This window comes from Osmia lignaria, chromosome 14 (genome assembly GCF_051020975.1).
Source record: "Osmia lignaria lignaria isolate PbOS001 chromosome 14, iyOsmLign1, whole genome shotgun sequence".
Classification (NCBI taxonomy): Eukaryota; Metazoa; Arthropoda; class Insecta; order Hymenoptera; family Megachilidae; genus Osmia; species Osmia lignaria.
This window is the reverse complement of record NC_135045.1, coordinates 8,152,764-8,170,473: the sequence shown is the minus strand read 5'-3', so window position 1 is coordinate 8,170,473 and position 17,710 is coordinate 8,152,764. Positions and strand designations below refer to the sequence as shown.

Here is a 17,710-nt window from a genome sequence, read left to right as displayed (position 1 = left end):
ATTTATTTTTCGCTTTTTATCATTTTCTGGGCTTAACATTTCAATTTAAGAGATTGATAACTTACTAATTTATTCTATATTGTAGGTATTCTCTCACAAAGAAAAAGATTCGTGTAGGTTCGACACGCAAGGGGCACAATTTCTTTCCAAAGTACAAACTTTCCTTTTTCCGTTTTAGAAAAACCTTTTTATGTTTTATGTTACCCTCTGTGACAAAGAACATGCCACGACTTTTACTTTTTTATTGCCCCTCGAAATTTCGTCGCTTTCTCTTGCGTCCCGTGTGCACCTTTCCTAAAACGGAGGGGTGAGTCTTCTCGACGGGTCGGTAAAAAGCGCAGTAACAGACTTTCCTAGGTGAAAGTCGACTTCTTCTCTTAACGTCCCCCTATAAAAGACCTGGTCCCTCGTTGTTATTTTTCAGGGAAAAAATGCAGCCGATGCTTTACATTTGGTGAAAGTTTTAGGACTGTGCACGGTCGTCCGCACGTTTTTCTACCATCGGATGGGATCTTTTTAACGATACACCTTTTTACTGCGCTTTCCAATTTTGTGAAACGTCCCTGTTGTGATAGAAAGCTTATTTCCTGGTCAAGATATTCTTCGAAACTTCATTTAAATTATCAGAAAACAAAAAACCATTACTTTTGTATACAAAATCTTTGCACAATACTCCGATGAATTTCAAGGTAAGAGATTAGTGATTGTTCAAGTTTTCAAGAATTCATACTTTTCATTGTTGATATATTGTCTTCGTTTACTGTTGTGAACACGCAGGAAAATATGGAAAACGGTCCTTGATTCTCTTCGTGTACACAGATATTTAAGCATGGTCACGGTGATGCCATTTTATTACCCGTAACAACCGCATTGTATAAACCAGGAAGGACCGGAACTACCTGCTGCACCTTAACCTTCTCTTACAATGCAAATCCACAACGGACCTTAGACGTATAATTCTCTAAAGCTCTATTTTTTTGTGACAGTCGCCGAAGAGTATAAAATAACATTTCAATTGCCCTAGAGACGTTTTTTCTTTGAAGTGAATTTCGAAACTTAGTTATAAAAACATTTGGTTTCTTTGTTTCCAAAGCATAATATTTACAACCTCCCAACTTCTTAAGAGTAAACAGTAAAACTGATCAAATTTTTTGGTAAATTTTTTAGAAAACCATTAATTATATTTTGTAAACGATTAAAAAGCATCAAGTGTTTTGATAAGAATTCAGAGACGCTGGGGTAGTTCAGTGGAATCAAGTAGTAGGATATTGCATCGGATGACAAGTGCGACGATGGTGCCAAAGGGTGTGGGCGCCGCGGCGCTTGAAAGAGTTAAATCGAGACCGGTGCGGGGCGGCTAGCGACGAGCAAATAATCGAGTTTAATTGCAAAACCGTCGGCATGATTTAATTACGCGGCGCAGCGCAGTTAGATATATATTATGTACCACCCCTGCTACATATATACCTTTCGCCCTCGCAACCCCTTCCACCCCGTCGGATATGTAATAATAAGTGAAGTCACGCGGAGTGCGCGCCCGTATATTTGTTCGGATATCGAGTGAAGATCGTAACTACGGATGATAACCATTCTCTTTTTTCCCATAGAGTTTCTCTTTTTGGTTATAGCGTGTTGCCTTCGCCAGTATCATCTGTTGAAAAATATCTCTTCAACAAGTCTTCATCTCATCGATAAGAGGTGTACAATGCAGATGATGTAGCTATGAAATCAAATATGCAATTAGCTGAACAACAGGGTTACTCCAACCTGATGCACCTGAACTCGTTAACGAATCCGCGTTTTTCGGCGTTCTTATCTGATGTAAGAACAACTCGCGAACAGAGAACGTCTGTACTCTAAACCGCTGTTTGGCCGAATGCATTTTTGCATTCCCACGCGAGTTTTTGCGCGGCACGAACGTGTGCTCGTGCTCGCGCACAGATATCTGCATAAACGTGTACGACGTGGAAGCAGTCGGGTCCGAAGAATATCGCGGGAGATCACGAAAGAGGGAACGCCTGGAGTTTCGTCGAGAGGTGGACTCGTTTGCACCGGTGCATTCGAAAGCTGGACGTATCACGGCCCACCTCTCTCCATCCCCTCGGCTTCCAACCGACCCGTTTTCAGCCCTTCTTCTTCTTCCAAGAGGTGGCCTTATCTCTCCGGTTGGTTTTTGTCCGACCGCAGTAGCATGGCAACACGCGATGCAACGTTTCGCGCGAGACCAACCTGCGACAGGAGATTTCCGGCTGATATCGTTACCTCGTAGCACGCGAACCACGCCGAAACCCTTCCCTCCTACCAGACCGAATGAGATTGATAACGCCCGCATCCAGACCCGATCCGATTTTATGAGCTGTTGACGACACCTCCGCTCTAACCCGGTACTTCGGCCACTCAGACCCCCGGATAAATAATAGGAATAGCCCTGACACGACACGCGATCCATCCGAGGACTCAATTTTTACCTGTGTTGCTTTGCTTGCCGCTGTGTAAATTTGCAAGGTGGATTCTTGTTTATTCATCGCTAGCACTGAGGGAATAAATCGTGCCGGTTGAACCACCGTGAATCGAGACCCGCGCTGTATTACAAATTAAGAAGAACGTACCGACTTCTTCAATTATAATTAACGACTTTATATTATGATTCTCACAACAGTAGTGTCTCCGTTGTTTTCTGAGTCATTCAGTTGCAAATCGAGTCGTGAGAAGATCTTTTCGTGGTATGAGTACAGATGGTCGTAATGGGTCATGTTTCTGACATCTTAAGCAAGTAATGACGCGCAAGATCGTATCACAAGTGAGTGAAAGAAAAAAAATGAAACGCTTAAAACACACTGCACTGCAAGCTTCCGCGTTCAGTGTGCACTTTCGGATCCGAGGCTGATGGTAGCGAGTAAAACGATACAATCAGTAACTCGCGATATATATGGAATCAGAAACATAAGTCTGCAAACGTATTATGATAATTTGATTACTAATAATGTACGGGCAGAAGATAGGCGTATACACCAGGAACAACCAAATTGGAAGGAAAAAGGGCCGGTTCGAACGGTACACGTTTATAAATTTTCATTATATGAAGCTTTTAGTAACGAGTTGGATTCCCCTATCATCTTAATTCGATGTAATCTACATAACCATATGCAAGGAATTAATCGTTTCAATGATAATTACGTTCAACAAACATTGGTTTTCCATTAAGTTTCATTTGGTTTATCTCGAAATAAAAATATAAGTTGGATGAGCCTGTGATTACACATAAAGATGATGAATCAAGTAGGTACAATAGAAAACAAGTTATTATGTTTTGTGTGTAGATCAGTTTCAAAGTAGCTAGGTGAGAATATCAGTCTATATGGCGATGGTAAGTGTTGACTGCATTACAGATTTCAGTTAGTAAATTGGTGTCACCATACTTTGATTAATTATTTATTGTCTTCTTTGAGGATTCGAACATCAATCTGTATCCCATCATACATAAGCTTTTTTCCAAGTTGTATACATATATGTCATTCACTATGGAAATGCTAAACCGCAGAGGTGCACTATTCAGAAGTATCCAATTCAGCAATTGCATCAACACAGTGCACATTGTACTTGTGCTACTTCGATCATTGGATATGTAAACACGTTCATACCACTTAAGGGGTTAATATCCATTGGTAGTCGAGTGAAGCCCGTTAATAACTGGATTACCGATCACTGCCTGTATATTTAGCTAACGCGCATCGACACCAGTCCCGGATCTCTCACCTCGAGATTAGACCGTGGTTAGTCATTAGTTCTCGCCGCGCATAACTTTATCCGATAACGAGATTGCTTCTTGCCACAGTGAGGATTTTGCACATCAAAATGATCACGGTAAATTATGGTCGAGCATTGAACAATGGCGTAACAAACGGACAGGGATGAATTATTCCATAGAATCGTCTGAAACGTTGGTCGTTCCCGTATTCGTGCAAACATGAAGAAAAATTAAGTTAGAGACTGAAGTCCTTAAAATGTTCCCTTAAAACACTATTATTTAAAGCCTGTAGACATCTCTGCATGCATCAACGACTCTAATGGATCCCGTCGCTAGACGATAAATGTTCTCGTGAAGGGGAAACGAAACAGTGAAAAAGAATCAAGAATAAGAGCTATAGCTTCGTGAAACAGAGAGGTCACTGTCTTGAAACGAAAATATATTGCTGCACGCGCCAGAGAATGTATTCAACGGTATCGCGTCTTTAATTGTACCGCTGACCCTTTGCGCGAAACGTTCCTTAAACACACCTTTCACCGGATAATTTTTTATAGACATCTTTCAATTTTTACTCTTATCCGAAGACATACACCTCGTTTGCTATTGGATTGTCCTACCAGTCGTCTTCCAAACAGTAATGCAAGAACAATTTCTTAAACAGTATAAAAGGACGTGTTTAATGATTCACTATAAAAGAAAATTCTTCAGAGTCAGGCATGAGATAGCACCAGGTCTGGTTCCCCATTGGAAAGCCCATAATGTATCGGGGTTTTCATTTAGGCGACGGTAATCACCGTTCTTCCCCTAGTCGTGCCGTTATTTCGATCCATTCTCTTCTTCTTTTTTTTTATCACGGCTATGTGTAAATCGGCGGTAACAGCGATAAACCTGTGAAGCTGTGAACGTCCAACATTTGTTATTGCTCTCGCGTGTGAAGTTTGATACCCTCGTGTGCACACGCACATATTAATCCCTCTCGTGTAAGCATATGTATACGCGTAGAATGCAAAGGATGATGCTGCCGACGCTGGTGTAGGTGGTGGTGGTTTGGTGAATCGCGCGCAATAGGGATGGGTCACGGGGGTGGTGTGCAGCGAACAGAGAAACAGTAGCCCGGCCGTCAACAAGAACGACGAAGAGGGAGCTAGTGGAGGGGGTTGGTGAGTGGGGGTGGAGGATTGGAATGAGGGAGGTAGGGGGTAGGGCGTGCGCGCCTGCACCTCATAAACTTAAACCCTAATTAACCGGCGCTACGGCTACTGTTGCGCCCTACGTGCGTATGCTTCTCGTTCGTACACACGAACGCACTTTGTCGCTTTTCCCTCTCTCTCCGCTCTGTTCCATTCCGTCTGCGCGCGCGCTCACACCGCCGTTGTATTCTCTAGCGAGAGACGCACGATGTTTATTGCTCGACTTCGCGTAAATTAGCTCCACCGCGAAACTATCCGGTGGCTTTCGTTCGCGGTACAACCGCGCCGCGTACGGATGCTTTCCGAAGACAAGGTTCGAGGATCTTTTGAGGAGACGAAATTACGGGGCACATGGAGTAACAACATATAAATCGCTAGAGCAGCTCGTTCACAAGGTATGTTCATAAAGAAAACGAAATTATCTTGCGAATTAGTTGAAGAATATTATGATTATTATTGTGATTGAAAATTGCCATGTTGGTTTATAGGAAGTAAGTTCTGTCCATTTCTGTAAAGGCGTGCGAAGGTAATTTTGAAAGTTTCGTTTCGTGAAGTTCTGATACGACTTATCGTCCAAGTTCGAACGATTTATCTTCTACTTTTTTCTAAAGTCACCATAATAGAAAGGGTGACGCTGTATTTTCAGTCTCTCCGCGAGGAAAAAAGTTGCTTCTGGATGATGACTTATTTTCAACATGTGGCGCTGCTTGAGTTCACTTGTTTTTTCTGTTGGAGTAAATGCTTGATGGCCGTTTTCGGACGATTTATTTACGATATCAAACTCATCTGGGGTAGCAATTTCGTTAATACAAAACAACTAACGAAATTTAGAAATCCTATCACCTGTCGGGATTATTCCATTTCATACGTTTCAAAGATATAATGTTTGTCAATAACTCGGATAATTATGTCTTGTTGACTATTCATATCGCGCTTTAATAATCAAAATATTCCCAATAATATTCATGATTGTATCAGCACACATTTATCAGTACCGTATATAATGTACACACTGGTTGTTTTCGATTCGTAAATCCTACTTTACATTTCCATTGTATCACATCTTCAAAATCAGAATAATACATTTATCAAACTTTCTGTAAAAACGTTTCATAAATGCTTGCGGTTTACCGCGCAGGCACAAACGTGTCCGCCGTGCCGTCCAGACATGGGTGCGTTCATAAAACGCACGCGTACACCACCGTCGGATCAAAACAAAATGTCTGAAAGATGTCTGCGCGATCAGAAAAATATACAGTTTCAAAGGCGCGAACCGATCCTTCATGCATCAATCAACTAGACTAAAGTCAAACATTTAGCCTTTCAAATTCCATTATGGCCGCTGCACACACTCTCTCTGTCATACTCTGATGTCTTGGTTCTTGTCAGAAGTCAAACAACATTGGGCACGGTTAGTCCTCGAATAAGCAACCGTGTGCTATCGGCACGTAAGGGAAATAATGAATCGTAAAGACCTAAAGGTTAGAAAAACCTACAATTCGTTGGCTGTCCATCGGGAGAACGAGCACATGTAACATAACATACTCTCATGCACACATACACGCGGTGTTATGTCTCAGCTAAACGTACCTAGAAACGCAAGCTCGCGTCCACGTGTGCTTTCCTTCCGAGTAAAACATTCCCAAGCTAAATGTACATGTAAACACTCGTATATATCGTAGCCGCGCACTTCAAGCATCGTTTACTGTCCAATCGATCATGTTAAAGATGTATCGACGAGGAGAATCTAATAGTTAAATACGCGAACGTGGGTGTATCCGAGGCGAAGGTTGCGTCCGCCGTATTCGACCTGCGCAGCCTGGCTTGAACTCCTTTCTTGGCCAATATGGCGACTCTCGTGAAAGCCAACGAAGAAGCAGGCATGCCAGGATACGGGAGTTTGAGGCTGGCACACGGCTAACGAAAACCGGTCGATGCGGGAACACACGAGGCTGCACGACGTGGCGGCGCGACGGTCGTGCGTGTTCGTAGTGCTTCGCAACCAATCGGGTGGGGCGAGTAAACTAACATGGCCGCCGTGTCGTCGCGGTTACCACTTTTCTCGGCCGTGATCATAGTTGTACGGTTTTTCGATTGTTTTTCACGGTTCCGTGCAACGATTGTTGTCCAGCTCGCGATGACACCGCGGATTGGACATCGACAATGGTATGTAAGTTGGCGACATTCCCCGAGGACTTTTCCGTTTCTACATCAAGTGGAGGTCCGATGGAGCCATCTTACGATCGTTCACACGTGTGCGCTTGTGATGCTTCGACTGTATGTGCACGTGCGTGTATGTGCAAGTGCATTCAGTGCTCGGAATTTCGTTTTTGTTTCATTCCTGTTTACGTTTATTTTGTGCTTATTTTGCGATACTTGTTTCACGACAATGATGCGAAATTTCTTAATGTTTTGGGACGTTTTGTTGTGTACGTGTTTTCAATGTGTTTACAGTCTCACATTTCATGATTCATTGGTGTTTGTACTTCTTTTATGTTATATTTGCACATCACTTTGCGACAATTGTTAACTGCTATTTAAATGTCTTGGGAAATATATTTAGAAAAAGAAAAATGTTTAACAAAACACCCATTCATTTTTAACCTACGAGGGTAGAAGGGAGGCGATGGGTTGATTCCAGGTCGCTTCTGACCTGTAGTTAAATGTTTATAAAGTATTATGTTGTTCGCGAATTATTTGTAAACGCGTATTAGTGTTTTAATTGCATTACTAATGTACTTGCATTTCAAGGTATAAATAGACTAATTAGATTAATGATTAAATTCTCTTCAATATTCATCTTTTCAGATATGTGTCTGTTAGTAGTTGTGTATTAAAATTTCTGTAGCACATTGGCTCTGACAAAAATCTCGGCGATGATTTTAAGAACTCTTGTTAAGCAGTTCGTTGTCGCCATTTAGGCAGTTAGAAAAAAAACAACAAAAAGGGGGACAAATTAAAATGCAAGAACCGACGATTTGACCTCAATTTAGCCGATGAAGGCAAATGTGTATGATAATTGCAACACTACGGTTAATGATCGCACCCAGGAGTCGCTCGAAAAATGGTCTTGTGATAAATTATCTCGCCGGAAACCGGTGTCGCGCCAAGTAAGATTCCAACGTATCTCTCTCTTTTTCACGCGTGTTTTCTTTCTTTTTCGCTGGTTATAATCATTAGATGACTCGCGTGACTTGGTACGATGCACTTATGGTAATAAGGTAATCATAATCAAACCGTTTGTCGAGTCTGGTTATATGTCCATGACATTTTTATCACGCCTCGTGTAATTTCCCTCTGGAGATCATTAAAAAACGCGTATTGGATAATCACGTGTTAGGAACGAGTTTGTAGAAAAGAATAAGGTTTCCTTTCAGAGAAAGCTTCTTCGCCGTCGGATACCTTCATTATATTGTTGCCCATAAGATGGATGTAGTTCACATGGTTTCATTCATTTATCGATTAAATTAAAATGAACATTGTTTCAATTCAACTGCCTAGTTAGATTCGTCGTTTTCCTCTTTAGCACAGTAATTATATAATGATCATGACTCGTAAAATGTACTCGAGGGGTTAATTTAGCGTTCCGTTATTTTATTGTTTCATATATCATTCTGGATGCAAATATTTTTATTTCAACTCATTGAAGTGCTTATAATTAATAAAACCTATCATTATGTTCGCATCAATAGACGACAATAGTAATCTGTAATTCATCTCTATTTCTTCTTCTATGTCTAATGAAGCTGTTAATCAATGTTCGAAGCTATTAGCTTGTTTCAGTCGGGTTCTCGTATTCAATAAAAATAGCAGCGATAATTATACGGAGGGGTCGAGCTCGATTATAAATTAATGTCGATGTCGTAACCGCTAATGCGATGAGGGAGAGCATCGTGCTGCATGAACGAAAAATTGGCGAGTGTGCAAGATACGGCAAATTCCGCACGATAACCGTGCAAAATTATCGACTCGATGACATATACCATAGATAAATAATTAACTGCTACGTAAAAGATCGTAAAGTATACGCGTAATCAGGAGCATACAGTTTTACGCTTGACCGACTTTGTCGGACTTGTTTTTTATGCGATTAACGCAACTTTCTTCACTAGTTTTACTCGCTTAATTAACCACGTCGTGTACTAATGAAGAAACGGAGACGATAGATCGGTGTTATCGTGTTGTCTTTCAAGCTTGAAACGGTTACCGATACAAAAGTTGTTCATACCAGTCTGGTGATGGCCGTTTTATGAGCACGAGGAAAATATGGTCTGAAATATCTAGCACTATGTTAATTCTCTCGCCAGTACTTTTTTCGTTCTTTTTCTTGTTAAGTATAAAAGACGGACTTCATACTTCATTCATTAAAGTATCTATTTAAACCGTTCACAGTGTTTTATATTGTAGTGATTTGATCGGTAAAGTTGAAACAATGTTCCGTCGATCCACTACAACTAAAGATCTGCTATCACGTTTTACTCTATCTCGTTTCAAATTCGAAAGCAGTGTGCTCGTATAAACCGTTCACGAACAGTTGAAAGCGCTTAACAAGGCCCCCTACAAGTGTGCTTCCAATTTGGTGGATTCTCATTGTAATTCCACGCGTCCAAAGTTGCACGGTTCGGCAACTAGTTTGGAAACTAGACGAGAGTCCACGAACGAGTTGGTCGTTCGTATCAGTCTGTCCCCTTTCTATGACAGCTAGGATACGCGGCAGTAAAATCCATAAAACATTATAGATACGTTGCTGTCAACGATTTCACAGTGTTGGTGTAAACGTTTCAATATTCCTTTTATCTTGTTAGGCGAAACTGGTTTAAATAGTCGTCGGATCGACGGGGAAATGAAGACATGTAATGGATAAAAGAAAAGCGAGGGGCGTGGGTAGATAAAAGCCAGGACTCTCTGCTTTTCCATTGGGGATGCCATTCGAAGCCCCAAAATCAATTTAGGAAACTGTCCGAGATAACCGGATAACATCTCGTTTCTTGAACTTATCGATTTCTTTCGTACCTATTCGCGTCTCTTAGATTTCTATCCTTTTCGTCAGTAAATTACATTCTTGGTTTTATTATAGGCCGATTTTCAGGAGTTGCCGTAAGATTCTCAAAACTTTTAGCGTAACAGAAATTTCTTTGCTGAACCCACACGTCGCGACTTGATACGATCCTGCTGAAGGAAAATAAGTGTTACAAACGCACCTGACAGAACTGCAGGAAGCAAATTGATATTCGATAATGATCGCAAAATTACGGAAAAACAATTATGTGCATAAAAGGCGTGTATAATGTGCGTTGAACGAGACGAAGTTCATAAAGATAAGGTAGGAATCGTTGCGGATAGAAGTCGATGATCAGAGGCAGCCTAGCGAGGCGGATAGGCAAGGACAATTACCGAAGGATGCTTAACACGTACAATAATGACCCGCATAAAAGACACACTATCTACTTGATGCAACGTATCATCACTTCGTGCTTCGTTAAAAGCTGAATATAATCGAGCTGTTGTCGGAAGAGGGGTTACGGTTACACTTGGCAGACACGGACCTCCATTAAGCGTTTTTAATATTGAATATCTCACGGCCTGTATCTGCTGGCGTCGCACGAAACGGGAAGGGGAGGAAAAAAAGAGAAGAAAGAAGGAGTCGGTTAATTATCGTGTCCGCATTGGAATCATACGGACGCGATAATTAACTCTTCTGCTTGGCTCTCTTCTCCCACCTGTTCGATCGTTTTTTACGCGATGGTAAACCCACTTTGCATGAGCTGTGTATATTAAGTATTAATTCACTTTAATTAAAGTTCAGTTTCCGCCCAAATATGTTGGCCCAGATATACGTTGGCTACAAAGTTATCCGATCAGTCTGACCGGTTAATTAATTCCATATAAAATTACATATTTGTTAAACAAACAAAATATATTCAGAAGTATCCAGCGTTAAAGACTGTTTTGTTCAGGACATCTTAGAATAGAGGTTGCCAACATAAGGGCAATTCAAATTTCATACAGCTCAATGTAACTATGTCGTCCTCGACACCATTTCGAGGACATTCAGACAAGTCTGCTATTTCGAATCTCGGTGCTTCGTCTCCGTGTGTCGAACGTCAGAAACGCGAATAAACTGCTTTCTCGGCGGGAATATAAACGCAAACACTGTGTTTCGAAGGAGAAGAAAGGATAAGAGAGAGGAGGAGAGGGTTACGCGGGTACATACGCCTCTACAACTGGTCCTCGCAAGGGAGAGAAACATGCGACGCGAAGAAGGGCGAGTGGATAAAGGAAGAAGAGAAAGAGAAGAAGAGATGGCAGATGGAAGAGAGAAAGATAGCCTGAAGGGGCCTTTAAGAGGGTTCAGCATTGAGTTGTAAAAGCGTTCGTTCGCTCTCGCCGCCAGGCGGCATGGTCGCTTATGTAAAGGCTGGTTACACGCCGCGTGATGAGTGGACGCTGTTCCGAGTGTTTCTTCTTTTAACTCTTTGCTCTCGCTTTTGCACTCTTACCTGTCGTTGCGTTTATGTACCCGAGCAAGCGAGATAGCTAGCTAGTTTTGAATGCGTGAATACTTCTCGGTACCCCTTTCATTCTCAGAAATCTTTTTTACTTCCCTGTTACAGCAACAACCCCCTTTATCCTGGTCGCTTATAAGCTTTCGTTCGTTACTCGCGTGCTCGCGTGTCTCTCGTCGAGATTGTCTTGGCGAACGTTCGAAACCGTTCGATTTTTTCCCATTGTTTTTGTTCATCGAAGACATTGGTGCGCGCGGTAAAACGAGTCTCGCAAATTGGATCATTCTTTCGGCGAATGAGCGACGATGTCGCCGGTCGAGCAGCTTTTTTCTCTCGCCGCTGCTCTCAGAGAGCATGGTCGAGATTACGGGTTCGCCAAGGCTTGCCAAACCTCGGTCCCTCCTCCTCTTCGTCCACCGAGAGATGTATACTCAGGTATGAGGATGCTCTGCATTATTATACGCTATCGACCAAACGACTGGCCGACGAATCGCCGAGGGTTGCTATTACGTGGCGAACGTTTCAGTTTAACGCTTCTCAAAATAACGTATCGTTCGCGAATCCATCTGACTAATTCCTGACGAGAATCTCCTCAATCACTTCGTCAAAACGACTTCGTGTGAATGTATGTCACGGTATACACAGAGAGAGGGAACAGTTGCGATTAAGCAACAGTTTATTGGGTCCTCCGATCGTGGGCATATCTATGTGGATCAGGTAGGTAAGTTAAGTCGGGTGGCGGTTAGAGTCGAGGTGGAGTGCAGGAGAGGAGCTCGATGACGAGAGAGAGTGAACCGGTTATGGGCGAGGCCCTTCTACTCTTCGTATTCTTGTTCCCGTTGCTGGGCCCTACAAGGTGAGAGGGATGAAGGGCGGGAGGGAAAGGAGGACGGAGGACGGCGTGTAGTTAAGGGAAGGGAGGCGGTTAGGGAAAGAAGAGGGGTATACCAAGTATGGTGGCAAAGAGGATGATGGGGTACCGAGGCTCGCGAAGCAAGAGGAGGTCGACCGTAGAGGGAAGAGAGGGTGAGAGCAGGGAGGATGGGATGAGGAATTCTCGTTGGCTTTCGCTTCGATGTCTTTATACGCGCGGCTCTTGTATGGCCGTGGGACATATATCTGTCTCGCGAGAGCGAGGCGCGCCGCCAAAAAATCAGATCGAGTGTAAAAATCGCATAAACTCGTCCTGGAGAGTCGGAGAGCTATGTCGGCCCGGTTGGCGCTCGCTCGTCGCTCTCTCTTTCTCTCTCCTCGTTCGGCTAGTCATCTCTCTTTCGCTCGAGCGATCTTTTTTCCTCATCTTTCTCTTAGCAGCGAGGGCTACACGATCGCTCGCATGACTCCACCTCGAAGAGAGGCCGATCACCTCCCATATTTCCTCTTATTCTGCTTGTCTGCTGCGCCAGAGTTATGCGGTTTGCCGCGCGTTTATGAAGGATCCGCTCTTTATCGACAAGCAAAGCGGTCGACCATGTTCCTGCTCGTCCCTGGTATAGGAAAGAGAAAGATGGATACCGCAAAATAATTTCACTCCGGATACGGATTGCCTTAGCTGACCAGCTCGTGCACGTGTTAACGTTTGACGTTAATGAAGAGGTTGGCATTAATAAGACGATAATTCACTGTTCGGATTTTATTTCAACCTTAAGGCTACTGGTATCTTTACCCGGGTATCCTTCGTCCAAGTAACTACGTCTCTACAGATTTCGATCTTGCTCAATGAGATTTTTCGTACATTCTTATTTTCTTCTACATATCAATGGCTTCACCTTCAAAGAACAACTTCGCTGACTAGCGTACGCAAACCTAGTAGCAGCAGTAGCTTGTCTTATCTCTTAGAATCCTAGATGGACTGAGCTGGCCGGAACAGCCGTACATCAGATACTTGTTCACTGACTGCCGTATGTACAGTTTACACGATCGATCTCACGGCACGATACGCAATTCCGCGGTTTACCAAAGGGATCTCTCGAACATTGCCAAGAGACTCGAGGCAATTACCCTTTCCTCGGTAGCGGCTGGTATACCGAACCACGAACAAAGCCGGACCCCGTGTTCTCGAGTATGAGTTTGCCCGCAGTGGCGAGAAACGGGAAAAGAGAAGCGAGCAGTCGGCCAGAGCCTTCGGCCAAAGCCGAAGTCGGCGGACCAAGCGGAGGCCAGCAGCAGGATGTAACGGAGAGCAAAGAGTGCAGTCGTTGCGATGCACCTCCTAACGAGCTCGCTTTGTTTTGCGGCGCATGCATGTGCATGCTGCATGCAGGTATGGGCTGCGGTATATAAGTATAGAATATATGCACATACGGAGTATAAGCATGGTCTACATGTACGGGGTGTCTTGATATTCCCCGACAACGTTGCTGTATGAAATGTTTTGCTTTTTCATCTTATATAGCTTAAGTGTATTATAAAATCGATAGAATACAGTTGTTGAAATTAACAAATATAAATCTAAGAATAACTTGAAATAAATTAGGTTCAGTAAGGATCTAAAGATTTCGATGGAAACCGCCAAACGTTCGTTTCGTTTAGTAATTAAAGTTGTTGGAAAATGAGGAAACTAAACGAGAATGGCTTCGAGGCGCACGAGCTTCGATCAGGATCGAGCGGGAGCAGTGTTCGTCCCACGGTGGAATCGATCCCCGTTCACGGATGCACCAGCCGAGAGCAGAAGGGTCGCGTTATCCTCGAATCTCGATGCAGAAGTTCGCAGCTAGGCCAAGCCCCCCCCCCGCTTCTGGTGCGCCGAGATGTGTCGTCGAGAAAGCGTGGTTGGTTACCGTACACAAGAACGTTAGATCCTCGCAGCTGACCGTAGTGCGAGAAGAAATATACGAGGTACGTGGGCGACACCCGGTATATTCTCTCCATGGTGAACGTATATACGGGTGTATAGATAGGGAGACAGAAGGGAGACCGGTTCCATACATGGCTTCCGAACGCTTCTTCTTCTTGCGCTAAGACCGCAAGAGAGACAAGCATCAGCTGCCGTTTCCTTCCACTAATGAGATGGAATTGGACGTGGCCGAGATTTTTCTAGACTCGTCCCAGGCAGCAGCGAATCAACCATGGGTCCCTGTGTTGCTGTTGCCTGCCTGTTTGGCTTGGCCATTGCCATCTAGTTCGCGACATTCCCGCGAGCGCGACCGGCGGTGCTCTTTGATACCAATCGTTTAATTGCGTCCCATTAGCCCCTGCCTGGGGCCTCCCCTTCGCTGAATGCGGCCAGGAACGAAAGTGGCTGCTCGAAGGAACGACGAGGGCCTGCCTGCAGCTCTCTCCCTCGTTTCTTCTCGGTTCTTTAATCTTTTGCTTCTCTGCTGTTCCTCCTCCTTCCTTGACTCTTCCCGACTTTTCTTCTCGTCCTTCTTCCAGCGAGCAGGTAGCGCTGGATCGTAGCATGACGGTACGCAACAAGAGCATCGTCCAACTTTTTCTCACTGGGGCACGCCACGATGGTTCGTTATATCTCCCGAGCCCACCATTCGGGGTTCGCTTACGTGACGTGATGCGACGCAGGCAGAGATGGCGACTCGTCAGGCCCAACCTACCACTTTTTCCAGCCTGCCAGCCACTCGAGAATCAGCCTTCCGAATACCGCGTTTTCTAAAGGCCTTCTCCCTGTGTCTTCCTCTTTTCTTTTTCGTTCTTTCTTTTGTTCTGTCCATCGATTCGCCGCCGCGCCACGTTGGTGCATCGTCGGCTGCTGCAGTTTTGCACGCGACCACCACCCAATTCCTTCACCATTATCCCCCAACCCCTTCATCGAAATCCTGGACCCCGCGGGCGGAACGTCGATCAAACTGGAACTGCCTCTTCCGAAATTGCACTGGCCTGTTTCGACAGCTCGTCTTTCTCCGTATTTCTCCTTAAGGATGCCTACGCCTTTGTCGAAAGAAAAACGTCTACGGTGAACGACCGGGCGGTGCACTCAACTGGTCCAAGAACGATTCGTTGTCGATCGAAACCGTCCTCGGTGCTAATTGTGTACGCAGCATCTTTCCAGCTAATTTCCATTAAAATGTTTGTAGGATCGTATAAAACGCGGCCAGGTTTTGTCTGGTTGCGTGCGCGTGTTGCAATAATGCTTAATTTTGATCGTTTTCTTGATCGTCCGTGAGTTGAATAGAAGATGGCCGCGTTACCGGTTCCAGAAGGTGGCGATTGAACACCAGAAGGACTATCAGTCTTCCTAGCAGCTTCTATGTGTCATTCCAGACCCCCGAAGAGGAGGTCGTACGTCTTTTTCTTCATTCTCTGGCAACTTACTTTTCCACTAGTATCCGACAGCTTTGTTCTTTGAAATTCTCGAATGCCAAGGTGGACGTCGCAAGGGACGGGTCCGCAAATGGTGCGTCAGCTCCGGCTGAAACCGCCTTTCGCGCCGCCGCTTGATTTAATCGGTTCGCTTCAACTTTCGGCTCGCGTTTCCATCGTTAACGAAGACCACGACGAAACGGCCTGACTTGCCTGTCGCGAATGAAGCTATGCGCGGTGGAACGCGTAATGAGCGTACGTGCGATCGGTCGTGGCAATCTGCTGCCCTACTTCGGTATACGTCGCATTAACTTTAACGACCATTGAAACGGCTCGACCGAGGATGAAGACACAGAGAACCGCGTTTTCGATCAACGCGCCAACTCTCGACGATTCGACGTCCAACCGCGTGCACGCGCGCGCACACATTGCGTTTCAGTAATCGTTCCCCTCCTGCTGTTAAAGCCTGATTATAAAGCTTCGACGGAAAGAAAGGGTGAGTGAACGAGAGGGAGATAGAGAGAGATAGAGCAGTACGAGTCGAGCTGAAAGTAAATTGCGTAGAAATTGATCAGTGGAGCGCGATATTGTAAACTGACCGCTAAATATTTATCGCTCTAGCCATCTGACCTAACCTGTTTTCGTATCTTTTTTCAGGTAAGCATCAACTCTCCTAATACAGTAGGGAACGAAGAAACGAACGTTGTCGCGGTACGAGTAAGTAGAAACTCCGTCCACTCTTTTCCGGACTTTGCTGGTCATGCTTCAATGCGGTTGAAGACAAAGTTAGGAGGGGGGTCTTTGTAATTTCTTGATCTTCGGGGAGCTGTACAGCTCCTCAGATTTTACAGAGGTAAAATCTGATTACGATTTTAATGACACGCGAAGAGGTGAACATGAATCGAGCGTTTTAGCGTCGTCGCTCATGTAGTTCGACGAAAGAAACGTCGCGGCAAACGCGGGTCGCGGTAATCGCAAGGGCTAGGAGAGAAGAGGATAGGCTTTATAAGGCGCAAGGAAACTTTGCTCGTTGGAGCTGGTGAGCAAGACGGTAGCTAGTGAGGATTTACGATTCCCTCTATCTTAGCACGGTTTCGTCGAGCAGCGCAACACGTCGGATCCCATCGGCAATGGGATTATATCGCATAGAAGGTGGCTGCTTGTATCGCATCAAGATAGGTAGATACCGCTCGAGAGAGAGCTTCTCTTTAGTGCGCTAGCGGCAGCATCAGCACAGCAGCAACAGCAGCAGTTACGGCCAACAGCAACACATAGCCAGGTCGTGCTTTAGGTCCACTCACGTTGCATGAGTTCCGTGACGTTCCTCTCCTCCATTCCCATCCCCTTTACAACCCTCTCTACTTTCTTCGTCCACCATTCTCACCAGCAGTCTCTTCTTCTTTCTTACTCCTTTTCCTTCTTCGTGTTGTATTCTCCTCTGAGTTTTATTTTCCTTCAATTCCGGGAAGCATCGCGCGTACCACTAAGGCGAAGGGATATAACGGATACAAGTGGTGGGAAGGCCAGGGAGGAAGGTACACGTACACGAGTGCTCTTCGAACGAGAGAAAGAGTCGTCCGTGAAGAGAGAACGAACAAAATGAAGAGAGTCAGCTCGGCTGGGATAGTGGGCGAACGGCGTAAGGCATAGCTGTGATTTAATTGCGTCCGGCTAGCGTCAAATAGCTTCTTCGTTCCGCTGTAATTTGCCCTGTTTCTCCCTTGTGCGGAATCGAAGATCCGACAAAGTTTGCTTTAATGGTCGAGTATTCTGCCGAAATGCACCCGGCTTAATTAACCATCCTCACGGCTGGGACTATATCTTGCACCTGCTTATCAGACTATCGCGTGTCGTTAACGCGTGTTCGTATTGGCGTACCATCAGCCACTTAGACTTTTTTGACCCCTTTTACCCGAAGAATTTTTACAAGCTTGCAAACACGCAGTTGCGGTGTTCGCAAACAGCTTAACCCAAGCATTCCAGTTGATAGTAATAAAGACATTTTCCTC

General features: G+C 44.6%; 1 protein-coding gene and 1 long non-coding RNA gene across 8 annotated transcripts in view; one reads left to right on the top strand and one right to left on the bottom strand.

Annotated features, from left to right (window-relative positions):
- Positions 1–6,834, bottom strand: part of LOC117605540 (uncharacterized) — a 38,291-nt gene extending 31,457 nt beyond the window's left edge. Inside the window, exon 1 of the long non-coding RNA XR_004581731.2 lies at positions 6,529–6,834. This is a non-coding gene — a long non-coding RNA (uncharacterized LOC117605540). The remainder of the gene's footprint in view (positions 1–6,528) is intronic.
- Ubx (ultrabithorax) overlaps positions 1–17,710 on the top strand; it is a 150,910-nt gene that overhangs the window by 61,244 nt on the left and 71,956 nt on the right. The window contains exon 4 of one of the 7 annotated variants that reach the window (XM_034326973.2): positions 16,359–16,418. The exons of the other annotated variants lie outside the window; for them this stretch is intronic. Coding sequence (XP_034182864.1) covers positions 16,359–16,378 — 20 coding nt within the window. The 3' untranslated portion in view covers positions 16,379–16,418. The remainder of the gene's footprint in view (positions 1–16,358; positions 16,419–17,710) is intronic. 7 annotated transcript variants of the gene reach the window in all.